This window comes from Cryptotermes secundus, unplaced genomic scaffold (genome assembly GCF_002891405.2).
Source record: "Cryptotermes secundus unplaced genomic scaffold, Csec_1.0 scaffold779, whole genome shotgun sequence".
Classification (NCBI taxonomy): domain Eukaryota; kingdom Metazoa; phylum Arthropoda; class Insecta; order Blattodea; family Kalotermitidae; genus Cryptotermes; species Cryptotermes secundus.
In genome coordinates this window covers 1,884,478-1,895,498 of record NW_019737096.1, presented here as the reverse complement: position 1 = coordinate 1,895,498, position 11,021 = coordinate 1,884,478, and the positions used below count along the sequence as shown (strand labels likewise).

At 38.2% G+C, this 11,021-nt stretch overlaps 1 protein-coding gene across 1 annotated transcript in view; it reads right to left on the bottom strand.

The window, feature by feature from the left end:
- The window catches only part of LOC111870185 (geranylgeranyl pyrophosphate synthase), a 30,219-nt gene that overhangs the window by 17,769 nt on the left and 1,429 nt on the right, over nucleotides 1–11,021 (bottom strand). Inside the window, exon 2 of the mRNA XM_023862264.2 lies at nucleotides 9,107–9,261. Within this exon, the coding sequence (XP_023718032.1) occupies nucleotides 9,107–9,261 (155 nt within the window). The remainder of the gene's footprint in view (nucleotides 1–9,106; nucleotides 9,262–11,021) is intronic.

Genomic DNA, 11,021 nt, shown 5'->3' with positions numbered 1-11,021 from the left:
TCAGACTCGAGTGCAGTCACGCCTCCGCCCGCGACCTTGAGAAGACCACCAGTGAAAGACCCAGAAAATCGTCTAGAGGGTGGCTTGAAAGTTCACAAAATGGTCCATGTTCCTCCCAGTAACAATAAGAAGAATGGTGCCATGAGAAAGTGTCGAGTGTGTGCTAAGCATAAGATTAGAAAAGAAACAAGTGTCATGTGTGCAAGCTGTGGTGTGGCTCTCTGCAAACTTTCATGTTTCAATGTTTATCACACGAAGAAAAACTACTAAAAAGGTATGGAAAGACATTTATTGCATAAAATATTGTATTTTTAATAGTTAATGAAAATTTCATTTTTAAAAACCAATTTTTGTTGAAGTTGTTTAGAAAAAAGTAAGCACATGCATCTTAGCGACATAATGTTTAAAGGGCCTGCCAGGACAGGGGTGGGATTTAAATACCCTTCGCGCCAGTCAAAGAGTTAAGCACAATAAGTAGTAAGAGTTCAAAGGTAACATTTTACAGCAAAGGCCAATACTGTGTTATTGACTGAAATGCTGACATTTATCCCCATCACCTTATGGCCTACAGCAATTAAATTATGTTAGATTTACATCTGGTTTCAATGGAAATGCCACAAACACCAATAAACATTAAGATAAACACAGCCCTGCTTAAACTAATTATGATGAATATTCAGACATGGAATTTTGAACAATTTCATATTAATGACTAAAGAAAGAGTAGGATATCAAAGTTTTATATCTGCACTTCAGAAATACAAAATAAAAAAGTATAGGATACAACTAAGAGAAAAAGAAGGAAATGAAAATAATTTCTTCCATCACTGAGTGGTAAAATGATGTATGGATACTGTAATAATATTTAAAAATTGTTAATTTTGAATAAATATGGTACTGTCACTACTCCAGACAAGGAGTGCAGAAAATATTTTCACAAAAACTAAACACAATTATAATGAAAATATGAAAAAAAATCAAGGAAACTGCTTCCACACCCTCAAACACTACACACAGAAGACATATTTTGTGTGTAAATGTCCAATACTCTGTAACTACACAAGTCTAAGAGTAACACAACTGTATCATGAAATGATACAAATATTTCCTCATGCTGAGTAACACTTGCATCAACAGATGTTTATGACAATCCTGGGGATGGAATGAATGGAACTTTTGGTGCCAACATTTCTGTATGGTAGCATAGGTGGTTGAGGCACTATGCTACAAGCCGGAAGGTCGCGGGTTCAAGTCCCGATGAGGTCATTGGATTTTTTTCAGTTGACCTAATCCTTCTGGCCGCACTATGGCCATGGGGTCTACTCAGCCTCTAACAGAAATGAATACCAGGAATTAATTAAATAATTTTCCTGGAGAGTAAAGCACGGCTGGTGTGTAAGGCTGACAACCTTACCGCCATCTTTGAGCCGATTGTCTAGATAATGTGGGACCCTCAACATCTCACAACCCTATGGGCCTTCAAGGCCTGCTACAGGGATAGCTTTACTTCTACTTACTTACTTTACCAAATAACTCTGTATTTCTGCACCGTCCAAAATGTTGCCAACCACTTTGGTCAAAATGTTTCATTTGTCATAATCACTAATATCGAGATAGTATAATCACCAGCATACTCCATGACCCTGCAGTCATTATCGGAACCACCACATCCCCTGTCCTCAATTCATATCCTCTAGTCTCGACTTTCGTGTCATGGTCAATTCTGAACAAACAGATTGCTCACTTGAACACTGCATGAAGCCTGCAATAAGATTCCTCTGCTCCCCTGAGTGCTACAGCGAAGGACCAAGCACATCGAAGCTGACAGAGGGGATGATTATAAATTTTTGGCACTGCAACCTAGGGCATCAAGAATGTTCTATCAAGGAGGATTTATAGTGACCGGCAAAAAGCTAAAAGTGTTGGAAAATTTAGATAACAAAACCACTGTGACCATCTGGGAAAACATATGACAACACTGCTCACACATGATCCATAGCAGGCCACAGATGGAAGGATACACAGGACCTCAGCACAAACCTCAGGCATTCACCTATAAAAAGGTGGTTAAAAGCATCATTTTTGTTATTTCACATATATCAATGAATAATACACATTGCCATGAACTATGAAACTGTCATTTATTAACAACTGAGAATTACAGCATGGATAATTATTTTACTCTCTATCCATAACAACCTATAAAAATGCTTTATACAATTAATTGCCTGGTTATGAGTTTCACACACATTTCTTCATCATCCAACCATTATCAAATACATAATATATGCACAGGATGACATGACGTGCTATGACAGGATACCACTGACTAAGGATTCTGGAGGCTTAGGAATTGTTTAATTTTTGAAGTAACACCCTTCACATGCTAGACATACAGAGGCGTCCAAAGAATGTACTCACTCATTGATAGTCAATATCTTTGGAACAAAAGGACATGTAGTTACAATTCTTGCACAGAGAAAGAGAGAGAGTGATTGTATGTGTTCGAAGTGACCACCATCAGCGGCTAAACAGCGCTGATGCCGCCAAACTGCTGAGTGAATTACGGATTTCAGTGTGTCCTGTGTGATGGCTGTACATAACACTTCAATGTTTTCTCGTAGCGCGTTCAGTGTAGCTGACTTTTGTTGATAAATTTCATCCTTCAAGGTTCCCCATAGGTAGAAGTCGAGAGGTGTAGGTCTGGAGACCATGGTGGGTACTCAATAGCACCTCTTCGACCTATCCATCGTCCAGGTGGTGTGTCATCCAAGTATGCTCTGACATCTCGATGGTAGTGAGGTGGAGCACCATCTTGTTGTAGGTAAAATCTCTCATCTCCAGACAGCTCTCGAATGGCAGGGAAAATCGATGTCTGAAGCATATCGAGATACACCTGACCAGTTACAGTACCTTCAAATAAGAAAGGACCGATCAAACCACACGATGACAGACCACACCACACACTAACACCTGGTAGATTCACTTCCTTGACCACGTGAACATGTGGATTTACAGGAGCCCAATACACACAATTGTGGTGGTTAACAGTACCGTTCATTTTGAATTGTGCCTTGTCAGACCAGATAACTTTCCTTGCAAACTCCTCATCCTCGCAAACCATGCCTTCAAACCACTCACAGTATTCAAGCCTTCGATCCAGGTCATTCTCGTTCATAGCGTGCAGCAGTGTTGGAATGTACACTTTCCACTTTGCAGCCTTCAGAATTCGCTGTACACTTGATCAGCTTACCCCACTTTCGCGTGCACACTAATTAAGAGATTTTTGCAGTGATCATGTAAAGTGTTGCAACACCACAGCACTGGAAGTTTGACTTGTTACTATCCATGGTTGCCCTGATCTTTGCTTATGCAGATCATGAACAGTACTGTCGGCTTCAAATTTATCCTAAATATGGGCAATTGTTCAACGTGTTGGTGGCTGAGTTCCAAACTCATTCTGCCACTGTCGTACCTCTTTAATGTTTCTGTACTTCCAGTACCACTTCAATACAGCCTTGCTGTCTTCTGCTCGCAGCACACACGCAGCACGACACTCACGTGACTCATGTGATCTTCGCCATCTGTTGAGAAAACATTACACTACACTACCGCACAAGAATTTTAACTACATGTCATTTTGTTCCAAAGATATTGACTATCAAAGAGTGAGTACATTTTTTTGGACCCCCCTGTATTTCGCAGTGACCCATCCATTTCTCAAACATGGGCAGTAGGCCATTTCCAGACTTCCTGTATAGTGCAGTGGCAGTAGCTGTATTAATGAACTTCTGTCCTCATAGCTCATGTTTAAGTACTGGAAATGACCAAAAATCACAGGGGTTAGATTCAGACTGTATGCTGGATGTGTCCTGTTGATGTCTGCTAGCACCTGTCATCACATTTGCAACATGTGGCTTTGCACTGTGTGTAGAAATCACTGTTTCTTCAGGAACTCTGAGTTTTTAGTGTATGTGCAAAGTAACACCATTCACAGTTTGCTTCTAAGGTAGCCAATGCTGAAGAACAATTAGCATCACTTATCCTGATGATAGTGCTGTGTGTAATTTCTTTATTGGAGGTGAATTCTTGTGTTTCCAAGCACCTCATTCCTTAACTAAGACTCATCACAGGTGATTATGGACAATAAAATGTCTTGATTTTGTCCATCAAGAATTACATTTTGTTGGAAGACTTCCAAACGCTTTCTTTTCTGCTCATCGCTCATATGAGGAGCTGATCTTGCACACACTCAACTCATGCCTAAGTCCACAGTAACGAAGTAGTAAACCCTTTCCAGTGACACATTTAAATTAACAGACAATTCCCTTATCAAGAATCTCCTGTCTTCCTTCAGCAATTGTTCTGCTTTATAAGTATTCATGCCTGTGAGAGTCATGCTTGTCTCCAACTTCAAGCATTACCAACCACCCTTTTATTTTCATCTTTAAAATGTTTCTACCATCAGCTGCAGCTCAATTCTTTGCTTCTGTTCCATATGCATTCTGTAGCATCTCTAATGTCTCTTCACCACTTTTCCCAAGCTTCACACAAAATTCTATGACACATATCTGCCTTACAACATACAAAATATTGTACTGCTCTGCCATTGCTGAGGTTCCTTACAAGAGCTCATACAAAAAAAACATATGCTATGGAATGCCAACAACCTTTGCAATAGTAGCTAAAACACTTGGCCAAGGCCAGTGAAAATAAGCAGTACTGTCTATCTCAATACTTCTCAAATTCCTCTCATATGAACCAAATGAAGAAAGAAGTTTTGGAAAACTTCTGAAAAAAAAATCTGTTTTGTACAAGTAATATTCACAACAGGACGCAACAAGCCTAGAATTGTAAAGGGTGATGACGATGACGGCGGCGGTGATGATGGTTATGATGATGTTATATGAACATAAATTACATATCTTGTTAATATAATCTGTATTTCCAGTGGTGCATCCATAAGCTGATTACACAGGTAAATATCATGTTATTATCTACTGTAGCTAAAAATAGTAATAAAATAGTGTGACATGTCTAACCATTGCTGGGCAACGGGAGGTAGGACAAGTTACCAGGAAGACAGACCCTTCATACACGGTCAGTTGCCAGGTTGTGCAACAGTAAGGAAAACGGTGTTTCTCCATGCCGTGCCAAGCAGAGCCAAAATGAGCTGAGCCGAACTGAGCTGAAGCACGCTGGTTGCTATGCAGCAATAAACAACTCTTGGCAGCATTGCCCAGCAAAACCTGTAGGCACGGCAATTACGCAACAGGGAAGCAAGGCGCATTTTCCCGTCTGACTGAGGGTTTATAAGAGTTACTAGAGAGAGAGTAACCAGTCAGTTTCAATCTAGCAGTCACCGAGTCAGGTTGTATCGAGTGCATGGCAGTGACTACAGGAGAAGTATCTGCAATACTGCCTCCATATGACATCCCACACTGCCAATGGCAGTAGTTGGGAAATTGTGACTTGTGTAATTGTGACAGTGAGTGTTCAATAAATTTGCTACATCCAAGATGGCGTAAAGTTATTTGTCGCGTTATACACCCAACATGTGATAATATTAATCCATTAAAATATATTAAAATACAGTACAGTCAACTCTCGATTATCCGGGGGCGGATTAACCGGTTTGCGGCTTAACCGGGGCTTTTTTTTTTAAGTTTATATGTTGTTTAATATTCATTCACTTTTGTTTCACATGGTGAGTTTAACACTATTTTCGCACTAGTGTGAACCGAGCTCTGCATTATTTCGTCCCGTTATGCGAACACAATGTTCTAGGGTGGGGGTGAAAGAATGNAGTATTATGAAGGTATTAAAAGGTAAAAGGTAAAGTTGTTCCTCTGCTCAACGAATTAAGCCCTACGCCATTAAGGCGTGTGGGGGAGTGGATGTATAGATCCAAATTTTCTTGACCTCGGCACTAGTTGGAGGTGAGTGGTCAGCTTCACGCCCCGGCCGCTTTACCCCCGGGGAAAGAGCCCCCGGTACCCATTGGATAGGAGGTTGGATGGACCCCAGAGCCGGTCTGGACGATTTGGAGAAGTTAAAATTCTTGACCCTACCGGGACTCGAACTCCGACCCTTCACAGTCGTCCAGCCCGTATAATAAAATTTGGCTTAACCGGGTTTTCGATTAACCGTGACTTCCATCCCCACCATTAGCCCGGATAATCGAGAGTTGACTGTATATGTATTAGTAATGTATTATAGTGACATATTAAGTCTTGGTTAAGTGTAATCATTGCAGACAAATCACACACTCAATCATAATTAAAGTTCACAGCATGCATCACTGTGCTGTTTCGACTTATATTTTATTATCAATGATAACATTCTGCAATAAATATTAGCTAAGTTATATTGAATGTTCTTAATTTTAATATTAGTAGCGAAATAATGTCACATTATAGAAAGAAGAATATTTCTGCTACTTAAGCAGCAGTTTTGTGTTTTACTATATAAGTGCCTGATGGTGAATGTACTTCAGTGACTTAATAGTGTGGGACATGATATATTTCTAACCAAATTATTTTGTGGTTCTATCTGTAATACTTTTTGGTCTCATATAATGTCAGCAACACGTGCTGTTTAAGCCTATATTTCCTTTACTATTTCTCTATATGTAATATTTTTCCTAATGCAATGAAACTTCGATTCTGTGCTATGGAATGTTATGGTTTTTCCTGATTTTATGTAGTTTTTGTTAGGTCCCAGCCAAATATTCCAACATGAAAATGCTAAATTTTAACCCATTTTACATTTAATCAAACTTACATCCCCCCCCCCATTTGGACTTCATTTTTTGATCTGTGCAAACAGAGGTTTACCCAATGTGACATCTGAAATGTTCTATTCTGAAAAGTTCACAGAAACACCAGTGCCATTCCACTCATGTTCAAGGTCTGTCCTACTGAATGCGCAAACCTTTGCATATGAGTGCTGTAGAGACTGAGAGGTCAAGAAAAGAAGAAACACATGACCCTACACAACTGGTTAAAAGAAATAACATGGCATGTAAGTTAATTTATCTGCATTTATATTGCTGTTGTGTTCAAACATACATATATTGTTAAAAGGCTTGCCAAAGTCATGGAATAAAGCAACCCACATTTTTCTTTCTGGTCCATTGTTCTCACTTCCTTGCTCTTACACTTTTCTTGATTTTATGTTTATTTTACACAGTCCCTTCAAATTGTAAAATCAAGTCTTCACTGTGTACCTAAGCATTATTATATTATTATTATTTAATTACATTCCATTAATCCATACAAGGTCAAAGACCTATAGGACATAGAAACCGTCGTTATAGATATAAAACAATAACTATATCAGTAAATCTAATATACATGTCATAAATCTTACATTACCCATCTGAAACAATTTTACACAGAAGTAATACAGATATGGTAATAAAAGTAAATTACAGTTATTAACTAAATAATGTGCAGGTGTTCATTGGGAAGTTGTATTGTAAAATTCATCACTGCTATAAAATGCATGTTCAGTGATATCGCTTCTCAATAAAGATTTGAACTGCTTAATGTCTTTAGATAACAATTTAATATTCAAAGGTAAGTGATTATAACTCTTGCTTCCAGAGAACAGCACTCCTTTTTTGTACTATTGATGAATTTGTAGAGGGTAAGTATAAATTATAATTATAGCAGGTATTAATATTATGAATATCTGTGTTAGATGTAATGTAATTTTTATTCTTAATAACGAAAAGAAGCAAGGAAAAAATATATTGAGACTGGAGTGGTAATATTTGTAATTTTTTTAATAAATCCCAACATGAATCAAATTTGCCTGAACCAGACATAACTCTTATGACTCTTTTTTTTAATTTTAAAGATAGTCATACTAAGGGGGGCATGCCCCATACTTCAGTATCAAATGTACATAAGAGTAGTAAATCATCTTTATTGAATCTAATGACATAAAGGGCTTTATTGCCCTTACTGCAAAGCAGGCCTTATTTAATCTTAATGATAACACAGTAATATGAGTCTTCCAAGACAGGGTGCTATCAATATTTATTCCCAAAAATTTGGTGCAACTGATGTCAGTAATTAATGAGCTGGTTGATGTAATTTGAATTTCTATTTCTCTATACTTTTTTAAAAAGAATATCCCTCCTTTTGATAGAACTGAGAAAACATACAAGAGTACACCAGAACACAAGTTTAAGTTAAAAACTTGTAACATTCTAGACATGACTGATGCACAAAGAGCCTCAGAGAAGACAACAGTATAATGTTTCAACATGCATAACGTCATATTTGTATGCCTGATATGTAACTGCTAGTCTAGGCATTACAAACATATGCCAAATGTGAATGATGCTAATATAGAATATAATGCACTGAAATAGCTACCCTTCAGACCCTATGTCTAAGTAGTGATAACTATTAGAGTGATCCGAAGATGTTACAGGTGTTTATTAAATTTTGTGAGATGTAATTACATGGATGATACAAAAATATTAAACAGTACTATGCCAGTCTATTGATATGATACTGAATAAAACACTGAAAGGTCTGACCATCTAGAAAAGAAGTTTTCTATAAACTGGAGAAGTTACGAACAGTGTCCTACAAACCTAAATAAACTATTACATGAAAAGCTTTCAGTGATTAAGGAATTAGTAACATCCTGGGAAAATTCTGCAGATGTAAGTTCAGATAGGAAACAGTGTGAAAGAAGTTTGACCAAGAAAGAAACTGAACCAATCAATATCAGGGATGCCAGACCATCCTAACCCCCCACCACCTGTAAAAGGTCACTGCTGGCAGTGCTACCCAAGCAATTACCAGGTCATGAATGGTGCGAGGATAACATCCAGATGTCTTTACATGCAGACATGGCAAATGTGCCCTTGTTCACCTGTCAGTAATAAGTTTGTGAGTAACAGAGTGGATTTGCTTCCAATAACATGCTGTTCAAACCAAGGTTTGTGAAAAATCAGGCAATTGGCATATAATACAAATGTGTGAACCTTAAACAGACAGCCACATGCAACATGCCAACTGACAGCCACAGAAACAACATTACAAACAGTAAGCCTTCCTCAACCAGGGATAGTAACTGTACTTACAGCAGACTAGAATTATGAAGCATCTGAACAATATCCCCCACTACAGCCAGCTTATCTGCAGGAATTTTCAACCAATAATTAAAAGCATGGGCCAACTTTGCTCGAATCTGCTTCCCAGGAACTTGTAGAATGTATGTGAAAGGCTGTAGCAGTTTCTGAAATAACATATCACAAAATTTTACAATAAATCTTCTGATAAATGTCGCTGTAATACACTTATTGGTGCTAGCCTCAAACCTTAAGACCCACCAGTACCTAATGACAGTCATCCTCTCACTGCACTCCATTCATTCTAATCACAATGATTCAACTCAAGCGTAACATAACAGGAGATGCTAACTTAAAACCTGGCTAAAGGGGCCCATACACGTATGAGTCTGGTTCGCTAGTCCGGCTCGGCGAGCTTGACTCAGGAGCCGGGCTTGGATTAATTTCACCACACACACATGAGCTGACTCCCAACTTTGCTCATACATTTCAGTATCCAGAATGAGTTCATCGAAGCAAGCTGCAGCAGCTGTGATAATACCAGATGAATGCAGTGTGACTGGGAGAAAGAGGAATATAAAGAGGAGGCAAATGTGGGCTAAGAACTGGTTGTTAAGTAGAGACAAATTTACACATTTAAATTTATTGAACTTTATTAGAAATGATAGACTTGAAGACTACAAAAACTACTTCAGAATGTCAGACGAAAACTTCAGGTATTTGCTAGCAAAAGTAAGGCCGTTCATAGTGAAACAAGATACTGCGATGTGGAATGCTATTACAACTGAAGCACTTTCTTCTTAACAAAATTCAAGTCAGCATCACAGATTTTCTCTCTTGTAAACTGCATGAGTAAATCCCAGGCCTCATCCCGCTTTCCCCCGTTCGAATACTCTGTGCTGCGAACCTGCCACAGAACCAGCAATTCACGGTACTCTTCTAAAAAACGTGTCAAAAACTCTGGGGTCATGAATATTTTGTTACACATGGAAGCCGACATGGTTCCTCTGTAGTACCACAACTCATCAATTTATTAATTAATTAATTCATTCATTAATTTACTAAGCTACAAAGTACAAAGTCAGTATTATCATAAGAATCCCAACCATTCAGCATGAGTTTTGTGTTCAAATCAAACCCATAAGCATAATTATACTTGAACTTTCCTGCTGCTGGACCAACATTTTGCCTTCCTTTTGTCTTACTTATCAAAAATAACACATCAAACCTAATTTTCAAAAATTAATTTATATTTAAAACAAGTGGAACCTCTAGTTATAAAAAATATTAAACCTCAAATTCCTCATTCATGTCCCTCCCAATTGCAGGATCATAAAAGGAGCCCTAGGTGAGGGCTGAGGTTGTGACAAATTTGCTGACTGGTCAAACCTGGCAAACACCTCCCACAGTAATAAGACAGATAAGGTGCATTTGTGGAGTGAATGAAAGTGGGTACAGTGCCACATTAGCATCAAAATTTATGTGTCTGTATACAAAATAGAGCTTCTGTTACATGCAGAGTAACATTAATTATGCCAAATCTGATCAGTTAGTACATCTGTCACTGCCTCAGCCCTCATCTCAGGCTCCTTCTCTGACCTGTGTCATCTGTAATATGGTCTAACACTTCCTACAAGCTCAATACAATCTAAAATAAATATTATGTTAAAAAGGGTAATAATGTTCGCTGTATAGGGCTAGTAAGCTATTAAAAGAACTACAAACACAAAGGGGCGCAAACTGCAGATAAAACATAATTAATTATAATTGTTGCACTCTATACCATGTAGAAATGCCTTGACACTACACAGATACTATGATCATCTAGAATGCTATACACAACACACAAAAAAGATAGAATATTTGGCATTATTCATCATAAAGTGGGCATTCCTGCAGGGCATGTAGAATGGTGGTGGGGGGGGGG